This window comes from Ranitomeya variabilis, chromosome 8 (assembly GCF_051348905.1).
Source record: "Ranitomeya variabilis isolate aRanVar5 chromosome 8, aRanVar5.hap1, whole genome shotgun sequence".
NCBI classification, from domain to species: domain Eukaryota; kingdom Metazoa; phylum Chordata; class Amphibia; order Anura; family Dendrobatidae; genus Ranitomeya; species Ranitomeya variabilis.
The window spans coordinates 160660439-160682506 of NC_135239.1; the positions used below are offsets into that span (position 1 = coordinate 160660439).

Consider the following 22068-nt stretch of genomic DNA (forward strand, 5'->3'; position numbering starts at 1 on the left):
CCTCTTCAGGATAAGCTAAGTTCTGTTTGTATATTTTTTGCTCATCTGCCTGCAATATGATTTCTGTGTATGATGAGTCTAGTCCAGCTTGCTAACATGTGATTTCTTTTTGCTGGTAAGCTCTGGGGTACGGAGTTGCTTCCCCCGCACCGTTAGTTGGTGCGGGGGCTCGAGCAATCTCTGCGTGGATATTTTGAATAGGGTTTTTATTTGACCGCACAGTTTCCTTCCTATTTTCTGCTATCTAGTATTAGCGGGCCTCATTTGCTAAATCTGATTTCATCTCTGCGTTTGTGCTTTCCCCTTAACTCACCGTTAATATTTGTGCTATTCTATATCTGTGGGGTCTTCCACTGAGGCAAGTGAGGACTTACTTTCCCTTCAGGAATAGTCAGTTTCTCAGGCCGTGACGAGACGTCTAGGATTTTTTAGGTAACGTTCCACGGCTGCCTATAGTTGTTTGCGGATAGGATCAGGTTGCGGTCAATCTAGTTACCACTTCCCCAGAGCTAGTAGTCTGTTCAGTTACTTAGCTAGTCCGACCTGCGATCCTTGCCACTAGGATCATAACAAGCACCACCATTAATGCTGAAAAGCAGTGGTCATTTAATGTGAAGGTATAGGATCTGAAGGGGCATGGTTTAGCCTGGTGTCAAAGAATTTCTTTCCTTGTGCATTTATAAAAATATACAATGATGATACAAGACATATACAATTACATAAAGTAAAAAGAAATGACAAAAGAAAACTACTAAACTTGTGTCACGGAAATGGCTGAGAGCTTAGCAGAGTGAAGCATTCCGATTAGGAAAATGGGACACACAGCGAACTATGTCTTTCAGAATGACCAATGACCAAACCCCAAATACTGAAATTTATTAATTCAATGTTATGCCCACATACCTCCCCTTGATGAGCTCATGTGGGGATTGACTGTGGGATGTGCTGGGTCTGTTATAATTTTATGACATCCCCAACTTACAAGATATCTTCGCCCCTGTAGGTTCCATGCAGAAGATATTGTCGTCATATTTCTTATCATGATTTTACCTTTTTATATAGATGGGACATGACCTGGATAGCATCGGCTATTGGACCATTATTAGATTGGAAGGGTTCTAATGGCCTTACAGTGATCTGAGTGAATGGTTCTGTTCATCCCTTTGCTAGCATGTCAAAAATCTATCTTCCATAAATATTGAATCGTGTTAAAACCCCAATATTTGTATCTGGAAAATGGAGACAAAAAGTCTAGAGCACTCACAGAAAATTTCTTTGAACCGAGGATGCTCCTTTCTTGGAACAAAGGAAGTAGCTGCACTGCTCCACCTCTGTATAAACAGATTTCAAGCTTATGGTTTTTTCCCCAGCATATATCCTGTTTTAATCACCTGTTCATTGCAGGAGGTCTCTGCTTCAAAGGAGGTTGAATCATCACCTCTATTTCAAACTTGAATTAGTTTCTCTCTACCTAGTTGACAGGGGGTAGTGAAATTATATCTGCTGGATATCTATCTATTCTATCATCTATCTATATAATATCTATCTAATTATTATCTATCTAATATCTTTCTATCTATCTACATCTATATATATGATTGCTTTATTAGTTTCTAAAATAGCTTTAAGTTACATTGAGAAATACAGTATGTAAAGATGAAGATAAAAATGCATTGCATGTGAATTGCAGTGGGAAAAAAAAAAGTATTTAGTGAGCCACCAATTGCGCTTAAGTTCTTCCACTTAAAAAGATGAATAGGAGGATTTGTGTGTTATGATCTGCGCTGCCAGCTCATCCAAAGCAGACAAAATGTACAATTGAACAGTGGTTTATTCTACGCGTTTCGGAGTGCACATGACTCCTTCTTCAGGATTATTACCACAAGTACAGACAACACTTGTTACAGACTTTAAATAGGTTCAAATTTCAAATAAACGAGCCAAAGGCTCACCTGACAAATGACGTCACAGGTGCTGGCGTATTAGCACATGACAAATATATTAAATGACAAGTGAATAATGAAAAATATATATATAGTGTATAAAATAATTCAATTCATCATAAATACATACTTATCTTTTACAGGAATATAGAAAAATCAGTCATAAAGAAAAAAGGAGGAGAGGAGAAAGAAAAAGAGAGGGGAGGCAAGAACCCACAGAACAAAACTGCACAACTGCATCTCATGTCCTCTCTCATTCATACAAGCCACGAGCTATAACGAAAAATGTCTTTTTGAAGTGTCTATAAGATATTTCTCTGAACATTTAGGGGATGTTCACCGTTAGGGTATGTTTCCAAGTTCAGGAAACGCTGCAGTGTCAAACACGCAGCGTCCAGATGTTACAGCATAGTGGAGGGGATTTCATGAAATCCCGTCTCCACTATGCATTAAAAGACGCATGCGGCAGACCCGCGGAAACGGACATGCGGCGCGTCTTTTAAGAACGCAGCATGTCCTTACAGTGCTGAAACAACGCAAGAACACTGCAGGTGACCTGCCAGTGAGCTCAGGTGCAGATTTGGTCAGGATTTTACCTGCATAAAATCCTGACCAAATCCTGATGCAATCCTGAACGTGGACACATACCCTTACAATTGTATTATATTTATTCAATTAAAATTGGATGAGCTGGCAGTGCGGATCATAACCCACAAATCCTCCTACTCAGCTATTTAGCTACGGTCGCTTGCCGACGGGTGGATCTGCGGCACTATATGCGTGTGAATATTTTACATCAGGTGAGCAGCTACATTACTGGCGAATCTTCTCTTAAATTGTGACATAAGACACTAGCTACGCTTTTTCTTTCCTACAAGGTATATTACTACTTAAAAAGATGAGAGAGGCCTGTAATTGACATCATAGGTAGACCACAACTATGAGAGTCAAAATGAGAAAACAAATCCAGAAAATCACCTTATCTGATTTGGTAAGATTTATTTTGCAAATCATGGTGGAAAAATAAGTATTTGGTCACCTAAAAACATGCAAGATTTCTGGCTCTCACAGACCTGTAACTTCTTCTTTAAAGGGCCACTGTCACCCCTCTCCAGCCGTTATAAACTAAAAGAGCAACCTTGTGCAGCAGTAATGCTGGCAAGGTGGCTCTTTTAGTTTTAGGTTCAAGCATACCCCAAATAAAGCGTTTTTATACTTAGCCACAATTCCTGTCTCTAGCCAGGTAGGCGGGTCCTCACTCCCCAGCTTGGCCAGCTCCTCTGCCGTCACTCACATCTTCCTGCGCTTTCGGCGCCGCCCCCTCAGCGCTGTTATCGTTTCAAATCCGGCGCCTGCGCTGTGTACTGGTGTCCTGCGCAGACGCAGTAAGCTCTGGCCGTCTGATGTAATGGCTGATACCAGAGAACAAAAGACATCCACAGAACACCAGGATGGATCTGCTGCACAGCAAATAGCTGTAGGACCTGCGATGACGTCACTGCCATGTGATTGCCCTAATCACATGACGAAAGCGCAGGAAGATGTGAGTGACGGCAGAGGAGCTGGCCAAGCTGGGGAGTGAGGACCCGCCTACCTGGCTAGAGACAGGAATTGTGGCTAAGTATAAAAACGCTTTATTTGGGGTATACTTGAACCTAAAACTAAAAGAGCCTCCTTGTTACAATGCAGCATTACTGCTGCACAAGGTGGCTCTTTTAGTTTATAACGGCTGGAGGGGGTGACAGTGGCCCTTTAAGAGTCTCCTCTGTCCTCCACTCATTACCTGTAGTAATGGCACCTGTCTGAACTTGTTATAAGTATAAATGACACCTGTCCACAACCTCAAACAGTCTGACTCCAAACTCCACTATGGTGAAGACCAAAGAGCTGTGTGTGTGTGTGTGTGTGTGTGTGTGTGTGTGTGTGTGTGTGTGTGTGTGTGTGTGTGTGTGTGTGTGTGTGTGTGTGTGTGTGTGTGTGGGGGTGTTATAATTTTTCCAATCTTCCTCTTAACTTCTTTTACTTAGTCCCTCTATGGAACTTTGACTTTCATTACCCTGATCACTGGTCTCATGGATTGCAATGTACCAGCACTGCAATGCATGAGACCTGTGAGATTACACAGGCAGAATGCTTGTTGTTAGACCCTATGGCTGGGTCTAACAGGCCACCATACCTGGCACAGCAGGTGGTCATTGTTTTACCTCCATGTGCCATGACAACTATTGGCTCCCCATGATTTAGTTGCGGGGATGTCTTTGGGGTGAGATAGGGAGCCCCTCCCTCTCAAAACCTTCCAAATGCCGCAATCGCTATAGATCATGGCATTTGGAGGGGTCATTAGCCAGGGGGTGGTGTGGGCATCGGCCCTGGCTGTTACCGCAGGAGCTCGGCTGTCAGCTGAACCAAGCTCCTGGTGGTGATTGTGCAGGGAAGTGCTGATGTTTCAAAAAATTGTCTTATTTTTCTGGACGGTTGGAAACCCTGAAAATTTTGGGGAGATTTGCATGCTATTTGAATAATACAAAACTCATCTTACAGACTGCTGCCAGCAGAGGGCAGCATAGTTTTTCAGAACAATGTAAAAAAGTTCTGCCCCAATGATGAAACTAGGGGAGGTAAGTAGTTCTGTAATGGGGACCACTGTGAGGGTATGGGACCGCTTTACTAAAGTTTCATCGTCTTTAAACTCTATTATTGGAGATATGTTGCAACAAATTTCCCATAACTTTCTAGACATATGTTTGAAACCTGCTGTGACTGTCATGAAGCTGGTACACACATCTTGGACACCTGGATGCTGGATGGACGTCCTACGCTGATACAAATGATCGCACAATCTGGGCACCAAATGTCTTTTGTCTGCGATCAGCACAACCTCGTCTGTATCAGTAACATACTGTGTATATGCCTGTTAGAGGAATGTTTATAGTTTTATTGTTTTATGCTTATCGCTTTATGATACCATGTAATGTTTAAACTCTATGTTGCTGCGCCCCACAGGGTCCGCATAGTTAGCTATGCTTGTAAAGTGGCTGATGAACAGCTGTATTTGGCGGGATCACCTGACAGTGTTGTCTATGCCAGAAATGATTTTATTGTTTATGTGCAGAGTGAGTGTCAGTCAGTGGCAGCCATTGTGCTGGAGTCCTAAGGAGAGCCTAATAATGGCTGTGAGCAGAGGAGGTGCATGGTGGGGTCTGGCGTATATTGTCATTGGGACTTGCAGATCTGGTTAGATTGTAAGTGAGAGTGAGCTTAGTGGGGTCCTAGGAGGCACCACTGGAAGAAGCCAAAAAGTTTGACAGGAGGGGTCCTGTCCTGTCCAGTGGTCGGCATTCACCAGTCTGACTGCTGTAACTGTAAAGAACCCTTTCCCACTTACCGGAATCACATTTGCTCCAAAAATGAGGTCCTTCAAAGGAATAAATCATGTGTCAAGTCTATGTATTGACCATAAAAGCGTCCAAAGAAGAGTTCAGCTCATACTGAAGACTGTTTCCCCATCGGCCTGTCATAACAAAGTGCTCTCAATGTGTGCGAGTGAGGACTAGATACTAAGCAGATATGTCAGCGACTCTGCGGTATACCCTCTTCCTGCAAATTGTAGTAGGTCCAGGTGTTACTAAGAGGTTATAAGATAAAGTATTGTGAGGAGAGCAGCATCCTCTGTGGAGAGACATTAGCGGAACGTTGCTGCCGTTACAGCCAAGCTAAGACGTGCTCTTGAGATTGTTGGACTTCATCTAAATAAATGTTCGCATCACATCCACTCAGGAGTAATCATTTATTGAAGGAAACAATAAAAGATGTGTTTCCGTGTGCTATTCTGGCCTGGATAAAGAATTAGAATTTTTATGAAAACTTGTGCAGGTCTGTATTCAGCGTTGCAGTGTGGGGGGATACCTTATTCAGGAATAATATGGTGACATATGCCGGTATGTGATTTTTTTTTTTTATATTTAACGGCGCAGTGATCAGTGCGGCAAAGTCTACAGTGACCCAGTCCCAGCAATAGGACGTCGGCGTGAAGGTTTGACAAGATGAAGACGAGAGTGGCTGTAGTCAGAGGAGACATCAGCAGTAAGTTACTGGCTGCAACTCTTTATTCTGGTACTGTATGCTTACACAGACAGACCGGCAGCAGTAACCGGCCACCAGTCGGTAAGCCATTACCGATCGTCAGTCATTTACTGCGGCCTGTCTGTTTAAACAGGCTATTAAAGGGGTGGCCCGAAACGAAATTTTATTTTCATCCTAAATCTCTATCTATTTTATGTCATAATCTAATCTTTTTTTTCTAAAACACTTTAGTTAAAAATCCCCTATCCTTCCCTATCTACACTATCTAAGTGCACTATTTTTTTTGTTCCAGTACTTCCTTTTTCATGACGCTTCATTTGAGAATCTCAGCACATCAGGGGGCAGAGACTGCAGGCACTTCCAGAGCCTCTGCCACCTCCCTGAAATGAAGGGTCATCAGTGACCTCCGTTTCTAGGGCTGCGCTGGTCCCTGCAGTACTCAGCATGCATCATTTGTCAATTTCGATGGACGCTCAGTAGATTCCTGTCACTGTACACTATTCTTCTCAGTGCACAGTGACAGTGCGCTCTCTCACCAGCTTTGATGAGAAGTGATGAGTCAGTAACAGAGTACTGTCATTGCACAGTGTAAGTAAAGAACGAGCGAGCAGAGACCAGTGCCTCCTCTGCAAGTGACGTCACATTTGGGAGTGGCGCTGGCCTTTGCTCGATCGTTCTCTCCTTACAATTTGCACTGACCAAGCACTCAGTTGCCGATTCGTCACTTCTAATCAGAGTAGGGGAGAAAGCGCACTGTCACTGTGCACTGAGAAGAATAGTGTACAGTGACAGGAATCTACTGAGCAAATGTCAAAATTGACAATCGACGTATGCTCTATTAGAAATAGCGCTATTATAGCACTGCGCATAAGGGGAAAAAAATTGGCATAGTACACTGCACACAGTGCTGCTTCCATCATTTTGCATGTGCAGATGTGCACCACAACACCTGTGTATCAATCACGTGATCTCTCCAAGGGAATCATCTGACATGATGCAGGTAGCACTTACCGAATAAGCTACAGAGGGAACCCGGATACATGGAGCGCGCCGGCTGATCAGCACCGACTCATGGGCACCAAAGCGGCCGCGTGGACATATTCATCTTTTTTGAGAAGTACTGAAAAAGCATAAACCACATAAATAGAAGTAAATGCGTAAATAAAACAGCAAAAGCGCAGCTAAGACTGCTATTGCTCAGACCTCCCAGCTTGGCCAGATAGGAAGGAGGAACACATAATTTGGCACGCAGCTATTTTTATTTTGTGAAGAGCTACTTCCTAACCTCGCACAGCTCTTTATATAGCACCGCTCATGCAATGGTTTTTCTTGTTTTTACGAACACAAGTGATTTCTTGACGAAAGTGGGTAACAAACTGTGGGGTCCACTTTTTGGCGTTGCGTCTTGCAAAAGTGAAATAAAGAATGAATTACTGGGATAAGTTGAAGACTTAATATCATGTAACACGACACTTGTCAGACTTCTAAAATTTGGCCTGATCATTAAGGTAAAGATTAACTTGGTCACAAAGAGGTTAACAGTCATAAACTCCATCCATGGAGCCTATCAGTTTCTTAATCTGTTGATGATAAACTTTTGGGCCGCACCAACCGCAGCCTCCCAAACACTGATCTCACAAAGCCTATAGCCACGTTCACACGGTCAGTATTTGGTCAGTATTTGACCTCAGCCACGTTCACACAGTCAGTATTTGGTCAGTATTTTACCTCAGCCACGTTCACACAGTCAGTATTTGGTCAGTATTTTACCTCAGCCACGTTCACACAGTCAGTATTTGGTCAGTATTTTACCTCAGCCACGTTCACACTAGCAGTATTTGGTCTTTTACCTCAGTATGTGTAAGCCAAAACCAGGAGTGGGAGATAAATACAGAAGTGGTGACGTGTTTCTATTATACTTTTCCTCTGATTGTTCCTCTCCTGGTTTTGTAACTAAACCCAATGTGAAATTGCCTGGTGACTTGTGACCTGGCTTGTTTGAGTGTGCTACTTTCACACTAGCGTCGTACGACGCACAACAAATTGCGTCGTTGTGACGTACCGACGCTAGTAGTGAAAGCGCCACACAACGGGGGGCAGCGGATGCTGTTTTTCAACGCATCCACTGCCCCATTGTGAGGTGCGGGGAGGAGGGGGCGGAGTTCCGGCCGCGCATGCGCTGTCGGAAATGCTGGACACGACGCACCAAAAAACGTTACATGCAACGTTTTTTGGTGGCGACGGTCCGACGCAACCGTCGCATGACGGTTGCGACGTGTGGCAATGCGTCGCAAATGCTAGTCTATGGAGAAAAACGCATCCTGCAAGCACTTTTGCAGGATGCATTTTTTCTACGAAACGACCCATAGCGACGTGCAGTGCACTACGCTAGTGTGAAAGTAGCCTGACTCCCCAACTACAATGCAGGCAGCGTCCACTAGAGGGAGCCTGTGGCACGTGTATTCACCAACAACGTATACCAGTCTTTCACCTGTGAGATCTTCGGAGGGAAATGTACAGTACTTGGCTGACCCTGTATATGGGGGCGATATAGCTGTATATGGGGGAATATGACACTGACACTGTATATGGGGCAATGTGACGCAGGCTGACCCTGTATATGGGGGCGATATAGCTGTATATGGGGGAATATGACACTGACACTGTATATTGTGCAACATGACGCAGGCTGACCCTGTATATGGGGGCGATATAGCTGTATATGGGGGAATATGACACTGACACTGTATATTGTGCAACATGACGCAGGCTGACCCTGTATATGGGGGCGATATGGCTGTATATGGGGGAATATGACACTGACACTGTATATTGTGCAACATGACGCAGGCTGACCCTGTATATGGGGGCGATATAGCTGTATATGGGGGAATATGACACTGACACTGTATATTGTGCAACATGACGCAGGCTGACCCTGTATATGGGGGCGATATGGCTGTATATGGGGGAATATGACACTGACACTGTATATTGTGCAACATGACGCAGGCTGACCCTGTATATGGGGGCGATATAGCTGTATATGGGGGAATATGACACTGACACTGTATATGGGGCAATGTGACGCAGGCTGACCCTGTATATGGGGCGATATAGCTGTATATGGGGCAATATGGCTGTATATAGGGCAATATGACGCAGGCTGACCCTGTATATGGGGGCGATATAGCTGTATATGGGGGAATATGACACTGACACTGTATATGGGGCAATGTGACGCAGGCTGACCCTGTAGATGGGGGCGATATAGCTGTATATGGGGCAATATGGCTGTATATAGGGCAATATGACGCAGGCTGACCCTGTATATGGGGGCGATATAGCTGTATATGGGGGAATATGACACTGACACTGTATATGGGGCAATGTGACGCAGGCTGACCCTGTAGATGGGGGCGATATAGCTGTATATGGGGCAATATGGCTGTATATAGGGCAATATGACGCAGGCTGACCCTGTATATGGGGGCGATATAGCTGTATATAGGGCAATATGACGCAGGCTGACCCTGCAGTAATGTCCGCAGTGTCACCATCCCCTGCCCTCACAGGTTGGTGTCCTATTTCTGGAGGGATGACTGTGGCTTTAGAATGTGTTTCTTGTGGGTAATGCTCTGGATCCGGCCGCTCCTGGGCTGCCAGGAAATCTAGACTACAATTCACTGTATCGTCCACGTTTAGTATTTTTTATTTAGAGGAGTGTTCACACGGTGCGGTATGTTCCTATTGTCAGCCAGTAACAGAATCCCCCTTTCTCCTGTTATCTATCACTATCTTCTTTTATCTTCTGTGCATTTATCTGCGGGTTTCTTCTCGGAACACCCGGTGACGGCCGCCATCCCAGAACTGTGCGGCTCCAGATTCCGCCTCCGCAGTAGCAGCAGGTCCGGCGCAGGCGCAGTGCACTGACAGCTGGGAGGCCACGGCCGCTCCATATATCCCGGCATGCACTACACCGGAGGCGCTCCTCACTCTCCCTCATCTGGCGCCTGTCTACACGCACCTTTTCCTCTATGGTTTGGTTAACCGGAAGTGCACTACCCTCCGATCCCGGAAGTTCCGACATATTACCGGCGACCCTGAGGTATTGTGTACTGGACGGTTCCTAGCACGGCAGGAGGGTGAGCCCGGAGGGGGCATGCCGGCTCCAGGGCTGTAATGTGCAGCAGAGGAGGGGCACGGGCCGCACACTGTGAGAACACGTCTGTGCCTGGGGCAGGTACCTGGGCACACTGTGCAGTGAACATGGAGGTCACGTCTGCACCGTGTAGAGCCCTGTGCAGTGTGACGCCGCTGTTCTCTGTTCAGGCTGGGGATGGACTGACCTCTGGCAGGATAGGAGCCCAGAGATCTCCATGTATGTCTGTACATTGGTCCTTTGGGGTGATGACCCCACCAGTGTGGCCCTCGGGGCCCTGTGACTTGTGTCACTGCACATGTTGGAGGCGGCCTCATTGTGTCTGTTTTGTGTCTACTGCTGGTGTTTGTAGTGCATCATGGTGACTGGGGCATGTCACTGATCCTACTAAGGCTATAGTCACACCCAGGTTTTACAGGATGTTTGTTTTTTGGACAAGGGATGGGTCTGAGGGATCTATCAGCACAGAATGACTGTTCAAACCAAGCACAGGCGCTCGGTGCTTCATGGCGGTGCCAAACATATAAGTGCACCCCCTCACCTGCTGGTTGTCCCACTGTCTCCATGCCCCCCTCTTCATTGACAGCTCTGGCTTCATAGAGCAAAGAAGGGTGGAGGTAGGTGGGAAGGTGTCTGGCCCCATCGTGATGCAGTGAGCGCCTGTGCTTGGTTTGAACAGTCTGCTGATGGAGATCTGTATGGTGCACCACAGTCTGTAGAGGAGTATAAGTAAGAACACTTGTTCCCATTTATCAGCCCCTGTGAACTAGCCAAGTTCTCTGTAGTCAGGTGAGTGGATTACTTTTGCCAGCATAAAAATAATCGTTATCAGCTGCACATCCATCTGATTACGTAGTGGTGCTGCCAATAACAATGTTGTGTGGGGACAAAACATTTGTCCTCCCATCAGTATTTGTCAGCCGTTATAAACAAGCGTGGACTAACTTTTATGTAGTCAATTGATGTTTGGGTAAAAAGCAGAAATTGACATATTTAAAAGCAGCCTAAGTAGAGATGAGCAAAGCCGAACCTAGTGTCTGGTGCTGAACTCTGAACAGTTTGGGGGGAGAGAGATTTTCCTGATCCAAATTTTGGGTCCCCATTGATTTCTATGGGGTTCAAGTTCTGGTACCTGAACCAAACATTGGAGTAAAGTTTGGTTGAACTAGACAAACCCGAACTTCCATTGTCCCCCTCATCCCTAGCCACGAGGCCATGTTGCGACCATGTTTAACCATGCACAGTTGCATCAGTCAGCATAAAAATCTATTGGAAAAAAAAGCTTTTATATAATGTATTTTTCTTACTGAATGTCATTTGGAAGTTGCAGGTGTATACCAATTAGGTGCAATACACATATTGTTTGGTTACAGATAATGTGAACCCTGGGAAAACATTTGATGTACACATTAATCAGATCCAGGTTGATCTGTCAGTCTCGCTGGGTTGGGGAAGTAAAGAACCCAATGGGGACCTGCACCGATGACTGTTGTTGTATTTATGTGTTTCTTTAACCCCTCCACACAACCTGACATAACTGTGTGTCACAGTCGGGGTGCGTGTGCATGGAGCCGGCTCAGGAAATGCGCCCTCCCCATACATGGCAGATGCCGGCTGTATTACATAGCCCGCATCTGCCTGTAACGGCAATGATCAGCACTTGTTGCAGTTGCTGCTGTTAATGCCACTGCGAATGGATAACCATGGCAGCCAAGGGCCTTCCTCATCACTGCTATCTTCGTACGCCTCTTAAGCTCAGCTACATAAGCTTCAAAGGAGATCTTGATTTTATACTATGTATTGTATGTAACACTGTGGTATTGCAGTATATAGAATAAGCGGTCAAATGATAGCAGGATCATGTTCCATATAGGTTAAAAAAATGCAAAAGTTTAAATCGCCCCCTTTTCCCAGTTTTAAAATAAAGAAATAAACATAATTGATGTCACTGCATCCATAACACTTAATTCCATCAATATATAAAGTAAATTAAAACACAACCCCCCAATCAAACATCAGATCTGTATTTTTCAGCCACTACAGTTTCACTCCACCTACACCCCCACTCCCCCATTGCATATACCCAAAATGGTAGCCATAAAAATGTAAGCTCTGCAGACAAAAAATAAGCCTTCACACAGTTCCATCAATGGAAAAATAAAAAAAAGTTACTGGTCTGAGAAAATGGCGTCATACACAATTTTATTTTTTATAAATTTCAGATTTTTTTTTCATAGGTAAAATATATATTAAAAAAACCTGTACACATTTGGTGTCGCCATAATTGTACTGACCTGGAGAATCATAATACCGCCAGACTGATTTCAGCACACAATGAAAAGCCACAAAACAAACAATAGTGGAATCATAGTTTTTTGCCATTTCGGCCCACTTGGAATTGTTTGGTTTATTTGTTTGTTTTTTTTTCAGTACATGAGGCTGTAAAAAGCCGTTTTACTTACCGGTAATGCTCTTTTAATGAGTCCACGACAGCACCCCACATGAGAGAGGGATCCGCCCATAGGAGCAGGAGGAAACCTACAGAATAAAAGGAGGCGGTCCCCTCTCCTCCTCAGTTTAGTTTTCAGAGTATAAAGGGAACCGCAAAGTTTTAGTATTAACTCATAATCAGCAATTACAAATGTCTTAAAGGGAACCTGTCACCCCCCATCCCCCAGTCGTTTCAAACTAAAAGAGCCACCTTGTGCAGCAGTAATGCTGCATTCTGACAAGGTGGCTCTTTTAGTTCTGGGTGCTGTAACTAGAGAAATAATCCGTTTTATAATTTTTCAGAAATACCTTGTGTTCAGTCAAGGAGGCCGGCGTTTCCCCCTTGCAGCAGACGCCACACAGCCGTCACTCAAATCTTCTTTGCGCCGGGCGCCGTCTCCTCAGCGATGTTTTGAAAATAGCCGGCGCCTGCGCTCTTTTTTTCCTGCCTGGTGCAGGCGCAGTGAGCGCTGCCCGTCTTTCCTCATATGCAGTCTCGGTGACTGCGCCTGTGCGGCCGCCCTGCTTGTGAATCCCAGCCCCGCAGTGACTTATGATTTATTCACATTGCGGGGCTGGGATTCACAAGCAGGGCGGCCGCGCAGTCACCGAGACTGCATATGAGGAAAGATGGGCAGCGCTCACTGCGCCTGCACCAGGCAGGAAAAAAGAGCACCGGCTATTTTCAAAACAGCGCTGAGGAGGCGGCGCCAAGAAGATTTGAGTGACGGCTGTGTGGCGTCTGAAGCAGGGGGGAAACGCCTGCCTCCTTGACTGAAGACCAGGTATTTCTGACAAATTATAAAACGGATTATTTCTCTAGTTACAGCACCCAGAACTAAAAGAGCCACCTTGTCAGAATGCAGCATTACTGCTGCACAAGGTGGCTCTTTTAGTTTGAAATGACTGGGGGGGGGGGGTGACAGGTTCCCTTTAAACTCTATACAACCATTATTTGTGAGCTTAAAAGAAGGAATTTGTGCATAATTAGGGAGGGTAGTAAATGGGTGCTGTCGTGGACTCATTAACAGAGCATTACCGGTAAGTAATCCGGCTTTTTACTCTTCGCCACAACAGCACCCCACATGAGAGATTTTCAGAGAGCCATTATCTGGGTGGGATTACTGTACTAAGGACAGCTCTACCAAGGGTCAGGTCAGAAGATGTAGATGGATCAAGTCTCTAATGGTTGTAAAAAGTAGAAGGTGTTGACCAGGTTGCTTCCTTACATATTAAATGGATTTGTACATCTGCTTGTTCCGCCCAGGAGGAAGCCATGGTTCGTGTTGAGTGAGCTTTTATACCCACTGGAGGAATCTCGCCTTTTGATGTATAGGCCAAGCAGATAGCTTCTCTGATCCACCGAGATACGGTAGCTTTTGTAACCCCATGTCCTTTCCTGTGGCCCTGAAAGGAGACAAACGGAGCCCTACTCTGCCTCCATGTCTGAGACCTTTCTACAGGTCCTTCTCAAAAAATTAGCATATAGTGTTAAATTTCATTATTTACCATAATGTAATGATTACAATTAAACTTTCATATATTATAGATTCATTATCCACCAACTGAAATTTGTCAGGTCTTTTATTGTTTTAATACTGATGATTTTGGCATACAACTCCTGATAACCCAAAAAACCTGTCTCAATAAATTAGCATATCAAGAAAAGGTTCTCTAAATGACCTATTACCCTAATCTTCTGAATCAACTAATTAACGCTAAACACATGCAAAAGATACCTGAGGCTTTTAAAAACTCCCTGCCTGGTTCATTACTCAAAACCCCCATCATGGGTAAGACTAGCGACCTGACAGATGTCAAGAAGGCCATCATTGACACCCTCAAGCAAGAGGGTAAGACCCAGAAAGAAATTTCTCAACAAATAGGCTGTTCCCAGAGTGCTGTATCAAGGCACCTCAATGGTAAGTCTGTTGGAAGGAAACAATGTGGCAGAAAACGCTGTACAACGAGAAGAGGTGACCGGACCCTGAGGAAGATTGTGGAGAAGGACCGATTCCAGACCTTGGGGAACCTGAGGAAGCAGTGGACTGAGTCTGGTGTGGAAACATCCAGAGCCACCGTGCACAGGCGTGTGCAGGAAATGGGCTACATGTGCCGCACTGGACTGGAATGGGCTACAGAGAAGCAGCACTGGACTGTTGCTAAGTGGTCCCAAGTACTTTTTTCTGATGAAAGCAAATTTTGCATGTCATTCGGAAATCAAGGTGCCAGAGTCTGGAGGAAGACTGGGGAGAAGGAAATGCCAAAATGCCTGAAGTCCAGTGTCAAGTACCCACAGTCAGTGATGGTGTGGGGTGCCATGTCAGCTGCTGGTGTTGGTCCACTGTGTTTCATCAAGGGCAGGGTCAATGCAGCTAGCTATCAGGAGATTTTGGAGCACTTCATGCTTCCATCGGCTGAAATGCTTTATGGAGATGAAGATTTCATTTTTCAGCACGACCTGGCACCTGCTCACAGTGCCAAAACCACTGGTAAATGGTTTACTGACCATGGTATTACTGTGCTCAATTGGCCTGCCAACTCTCCTGACCTGAACCCCATAGAGAATCTGTGGGATATTGTGAAGAGAAAGTTGAGAGACGCAAGACCCAACACTCTGGATGAGCTTAAGGCCGCTATTGAAGCATCCTGGGCCTCCATAACATCTCAGCAGTGTCACAGGCTGATTGCCTCCATGCCACGCCGCATTGAAGCAGTCATTTCTGCCAAAGGATTCCCGACCAAGTATTGAGTGCATAACTGAACATTATTATTTGATGGTTTTTTTGTTTGTTATTAAAAAACACTTTTATTTGATTGGACGGGTGAAATATGCTAATTTATTGAGACAGGTTTTTTGGGTTATCAGGAGTTGTATGCCAAAATCATCAGTATTAAAACAATAAAAGACCTGACAAATTTCAGTTGGTGGATAATGAATCTATAATATATGAAAGTTTAATTGTAATCATTACATTATGGTAAATAATGAAATTTAACACTATATGCTAATTTTTTGAGAAGGACCTGTATATAGGTCAGGATGGCTCTTCTGACATCTAAGGTGTGGAACTTACGTTGTTCTGGAGTTACAGGGGAATCAAAAAAGGAAGGGAGAAAAATTTCCTGTGATCTGTGGTAGGTGGATGCCACTTTAGGGAGGTATGTGGGGTCTGGTTTTAGGACTACCCGATCTTGGAATATTAGTAAGAAAGGTGGGTCTACTGATAGGGCCTAGATGTCGCTAACCCTTCTGGCTGAGGTTAGAGCTACCAATAGGGCTACTTTATATGTTAGGACATTTAAAGGTATGGAATCTAGTGGCTCAAACGGGGAGCCGGTTAAGGCCTCCAGTACTAGATTTAAATCCCATGGAGGTAGACGGGGAATATGAACCGGGTTACTACGTTCACAAGACTTAATAGGTGGATCTCCAGATTTATAAGTTGCTATATTGCATCTGTATAGGGCTCCCAATGCTGAGACCTGTACTCTTAAGGTGTTTACCGATAACCCTAATTCTCGGCCCTTTTGTAAGAATTCTAGAATAGGTGTCACCGGAACTTGCCTAGTGAACGGTACTGTATAAAAATTTAAGAATTTATTCCATACCCTACTATATATTAGGGTGGTAGGTCTTTTTCTACTTAGTAAAAGGGTGTTTACTAGTTCTGCTGAAAACCCTCTTGAACTTAATAGCTGCCTCTCAAATTCCATGCCGTCAAGTGAAGACCTTTCACTTGTTGGTAGAAAAAGGGGCTCTGGAACAGCAGCTCCTTGTTTGATGGAAGAACCCACAGGTCGCATAGACACATGGTCTGGAGACGAGAAAACCATGGTCTTCTTGGCCAAAAGGGTGCAATGAGGATTACTCTTGCTCGTTCCCTCCTGATTTTTCTGATCACTAGTGGAATCATAGACATCGGAGGAAAGGCATATGCTAGTTTGAACTTCCAAGGGTGGTGAAGAGAGTCCAACATGTCTGGATGATCCTTGAAGTTCAGGGAAGCGAACCTTTTTACTTGTCTGTTGTCTCTTGTGGCAAACAGATCTATTTGTGGTATACCCCATGCTCTTGTTATCATTCTGAATATGGTTCTGTTGAGGGTCCATTCCCCTTGGCGTAACATGTTTCGGCTGAGGTAGTCTGCTTTGATGTTTTTTACATCTCTGATGTGTAGGGCTGTTAGGGATGCGAGATGAGTCTCTGCTAGCTGGAAGATGTCTGCTGCTATGGTCATCAGACTTCCTGACCGTGTACCACCTTGACGGTTCACATATGCCACTGTGGTGGAGTTGTCCGAGAAAACCCTTACATGTACTCCTCGAATCTGTGGAAGAAAATGATTTAAGGCATATTCTACTGCTCTTAATTCTTTCCAATTAGAAGAACATGTTAACTCTGTGTGATCCCAAATATCTTGGGCCAGACTATCCTCCATATGGGCACCCCACCCCGTAGGGCTGGTGTCAGTGGTAATTATCCTAGAAGGGTCTATTATCCATGGTACTCCCTCTGAAAGGTGCTCCATATCTAGCCACCAGGATAGGGATTTTATAACATCCCTGGAAAGAGTTAGTTTACTTTCCAGATGTCCTTCTTTTCCCTGAACCGATAATACTTCATACTGTAATGGACGGGTATGAAATTGCGCCCACGGCACAGCTGGAATACATGAGGATAATGATCCCAGTAAGGACATAGCTTTCCTTAGTGTGATGTGTGGGTTTTTCATTGCCCATGACACCTTTGATTGTATAGTCAATCTTTTTGACTGTGGGAGGAAGCATTTCTGACTTACGGAGTCTAGCTGGATTCCTAGAAATGTTTGAACGGTTTCTGGATTCAGCCTGGACTTTTCGAAGTTGACGATCCAACCTAACTCCTGTAGGGACGAGATCGTATTAGATAATCGAATCCTACATTGAGGTATAGAATTTCCTACTACTAGAAAATCATCTAGGTAGGGTATTATTAAAGTGTCCTGTTGGCGTAGATGAGCCATCACTTCTAATATCACTTTTGTGAAGATGCGGGGAGCCATTGAAAGCCCAAAGGGCATTGCTACGTATTGAAAGTGACGAACCTGTCCTGCCAGGATGACTGCTACCCTTAGGTACCGCTGGTGTTCGGCATGTATGGGAAGATGATAGTAGGCATCTTTTAGGTCTATCCCCGCCATGACACATCTAGGGAACAAAAGTTTTATGGTAGAACCAATGGATTCCAATTTAAAGGTATGATTATGCAAAAAAGAATTTAATTTTTTGAGATTTATGATGGTTCTGAATGAACCATCTGGTTTATTGATCAAGAATAAAGGGGAATAGAACCCTCTCCCTTCTTGATCCTGGGGAACCTCTATCAGGACTCTTTTAGATAGAAGAGATAGGATCTCTGATTCCAGAGCCCTTTGTTGTTCCCGTCCTTTTGGTGGTGTTACTACAAAAGAATCCCAAGGGATTCGATCAAACTCCAATTTTAAACCGTATTGTATAATGTCCAGAATCCATTGGCTAGATGTTATTTGTTTCCATTTAGGAAAGAAAAATTTTAATCTGCCGCCCACTTCATGGTCAGCGGTACTTGTTACGCTTCGTATTATAGGATCCGCTAAACAGAGCACCTTTTTGTTTTGGATCCTTTGTCTCCCAGCGTTCCCTTTGAGTCTCAAACGGTTTGTTTCTGGTAAGGGCGTCTTCTGAAGGCTCTCCTGTAAGATGGAAGAGATTGATTAGGGAAGCCTTTCTTTCTCTCTCCCGCTTTATTTAGGAGATCATCCAATGTTTTCCCAAAAAGGAACTCACCCTGGCAAGGAATCGCACAAAGCTTTGCTTTTGCCTGTGCGTCCCCCTTCCAGTTTTTTAACCAGAGTGCTCGCTGGGCTGTGTTCACTAGGCCGGCTGACCTGGCTGCTAGGCGTAGCGAATCCACAGAGGCATCTGCCAGGAATGCTATCGCTTCTTTAGTTAGAGGGATTTTCAGCAAGATTAATTCTCTCGAAGTTCTACCTCTAATTTGTTCCTCCAGCTGTTCCATCCACACTAGAAGTGACCTTGCGGTGCAGGTACTAGACGAGGAAGCGACTGCGGCATCAACTTTTGGCACCTTTGACCAGGAATTTAGTTCCACATCGCTGAAGGGATAGCGTCTCTTAGAGGATGATGGTAGGAAACCTCTTGTATTCTGCTTATCTCATTCTTTTTTAATTAGGTCCTTAATAGTAGGTATGACGGGGAAGGATCTACGTTTTTTCTGTCCTAACCCCGCAAACATGATGTCTTGAGCCGATTTTTTTTTTTCCCCTCTTTCGTCTGGGCACCCCATTGTGCTTCTGACAGATTTTACTAAGTTGTCTATACTGCTGTTAGGTAGACAAAGCCCCCCTTCATTCTCGGATGAACTCGGCTGGGATCCAGATTCGTCCGAGGATCTATGTACATCCTCTGATTCTGAGCTTGCTGGAGATCGGGACCTGCTTGGTTGGCGGGTACTGGTGCTACTTGTATGCGCCAAACCCTGCATCTATTCCCAAATTATGGCTCTAACATCAGATGGAGTCATTATATTCTCCTGCCGTAAGGTTAGCATAATACATTCTGAGCACAACCTTTTGGTATAAGAATCCGGAAGGGGCTGCGTACATAAGGCACATTCTTTGTGCTTGGACTTGTGTGTCCGTTTCTTAGTCTAGAGGAAGGGGATACAGGAGGAACATATATCAGCATATAGGAAGAGGATTTTAAAAACTCACCCAGTGAAGCTGACAGGTACCGGTTCTGGAGGCGGATTTTTTGGCAAGTGATCCTTGGTATTCTGTTTGGTAGATGGCTTCTCTGGAGGCCGACTACCACTCTTAGTGCTGCTCCTAGCGCTTCTCTCTTTACTGGGAGAACGCTGCTCTGCTGCAGGCAGGTGCGCTTGGTCGGCCGGTGAAGCCATACTCGCACACACCGGTCCGACGTCAGCACCGCTTTTGAATCTGGTGCCGAATCTCCTGCCTCCCGCACCTAACCCGGAAGTGCTCCGGCGACTTCCGGGTTAGACGCGCCGCTCTCTCACCATACGGCGGCCGGAGTATTAAAGCCGGCCGCTGCAGCGCGTGCGTCCTCATGGAGCCGGGTGGACCAGCGATGACCGGCCCAGGACCACGGATAATTGATCAGACGAGGGGGGAGGCTGAAAGCAGGGGCTCCCCCGCCGCTGCTTCTGGAACCGCAGCCCCTGCCGTTCCCACAGAACCGACGCAGGTGGGTGCATGGACCAGGAATCCTCTTCATCTGTAGGTAAGCAGGGATTCCTATAGGAACAGGAAACCTAAACTGAGGAGGAGAGGGGACTGCCTCCTTTTATTCTGTAGGTTTCCTGTTCCTATGGGCGGATCCCTCATGTGGGTGCTGTCGTGGCGAAGGGTAAAATGATTGTTTCTATTCCAAACTAAAAGGTTGTCCCTCAAAAAATAAGCCTGGAAACGGCCATGTGGGTTAAAATATAGCTCTTGGAAGGAGAGGAAACAGCTGAAAACACGAAGATGAAAAATTGGCATATGCAAAGGGTTAAGATCTTTTAATTAACACTATTAGCCGGCAGATTAACCCTAGATCTGCAGGTTGAGTTATTGAACATGACAGGTTCCTTTTAATCTATTCCCACTGCTGTCAGTTTACGCTTCTTCATCCTGGGTTTCTAGGAGAATATTTTTTTCTTTTATTGTCACTGTAGCCATATGAGATCTTGTTTGATTGTGTGATACGTTTTCATCGCAGGACCCCTCCAGCAACATCTTGCACGTATACAGGGTGCAGCCACTGCCATGGCACATCAACCTCTCTGTACTGCACATATGCTAAATACTGCTGCAATATAGTGCCAATGTGGAAGAAATGCTGCAGCTTACAAATGCTTTAAAAATAGTGAATTGTTTATTTTTATCAATTAACAAAAGGGAAATCTATATCGCATTACTATTTAATGTGGCCACTGTTTGCATTCATAGCAGCTTCAAAAGGCTAATTCTTCTAGGAACCGCTGTACAAAGTACGATTTTATTTATTTTTTAATTTTTTTTTGTAGTATTATAGTCATAGTCAGGTGTATGGTTAGCCAAATTACAAGGTGATAATGATCATCATTTTCATATGAAGGTTGAAACAAAATAATTGAAACATAAACTGCTGTGTAGGAGGCGTAAAACTGAGTGAGGTACACACAAACTCTGCTACAAAGGGGAGGTTGTGGAAGACCATTTAGTGTCAATGGTCATACGTTATGGAATAAACTGAGCACAACAACAATACACAAGGTAGTTATAGTGCATCAGCAAGGTGATCTCTCATAGACAAAGATTTCAGAGCAGATTGGGGTCTTGTTCAAGCTTTTTTGAAAAAGCAGCAAGAACTGGACAACGTTGAGGACCCTAAACATGGTGGTCTGCCAAGAAAACCTAGTGCAGCAGATGAGACACATCGCTGTTACTTCGAAATCGGGAAATGTCCAGCAGTGCCATTATCTCAAAACCAGCAGCTGCCAATGGCACCCAGCTGCACCCAGCTATAGTTCAGAGAAATGTGCTTTTCATGAAAGGATTGTGGCCAAAAAGGATACCTTCAACTTGGAAACAAGGCCAATCGACTCAACTGTGCACAAAAATATAGAAACTGGGGTGCAGAAAAATGGCAGCCGGAGCTCTGGACTGATGAGCCTAAATATGAAATATTTGGCTGTAACAGAAGGCAGATTTTCGCTGAAGGGCTGGAGAGCGGCACAATAATAATAATAATTTTTGAAAGCATTCTAATTCTACAGCAGTTTTTTCCACACCTGCCTAAAACATTTGCACTTTGTTAAAATTGTGTAACTTTATTTGTACTTTGACATGACCTATTTCGAAGAGTAACGTGTTTTTTGTTTTTTTTTCTGCTTTTCTCCATAGACTGGCTGGTCCATCTCTTCTCTGCCTATACCTGCCATGGCAGGCTGGTCTCGTGAGGCAGTATTGTCCCTGTACCGTGCCCTTCTACGCCAAGGGCGCAAGCTCGAATTTACTGATCGTGACTACTATGCTTCATATGTGCGCAGAGAATTTAGAAAAAATCAGAGCCTCACAAAGCAGGAAGACAAAGAGAAGCAGCTGGAGAAAGGACAGTTTTTCCTGAGGACCAACCTGGGAGGGTTGGTGTGAACCCTGCGATTTGCCCACTTTTTACTCACATCTACAGGTAAATGTTTCATATCAGCTCGTATCTTTGCTGGAAACAGAGCACTTCAGGGTCAAACATTTACACAAGCAGAGTAATGGGTTATTGTTTAATAGCGAGGGACTGGCTTCCTCTACCTGGTGTAGCTTGTTTATTGCATGACTATTGTAAGAAGAAAGCTCATATAATGGC

General features: G+C 44.7%; 1 protein-coding gene across 8 annotated transcripts in view; it reads left to right on the forward strand.

Annotated features, from left to right (window-relative positions):
- MIURF (mitochondrial elongation factor 1 upstream open reading frame) overlaps window positions 1-21860 on the forward strand; it is a 149080-nt gene extending 127220 nt beyond the window's left edge. The window contains exons 1-2 of one of the 8 annotated variants that reach the window (XM_077278470.1): window positions 10030-10134; window positions 21612-21860. In XM_077278470.1, coding sequence (XP_077134585.1) covers window positions 21648-21860 — 213 coding nt within the window. In that variant the 5' untranslated portion in view covers window positions 10030-10134; window positions 21612-21647. The other 7 variants (XM_077278475.1, XM_077278472.1, XM_077278471.1 and 4 more) reach the window with 7 other exon arrangements.
- The last annotated feature ends 208 nt before the right edge of the window (window positions 21861-22068 follow it).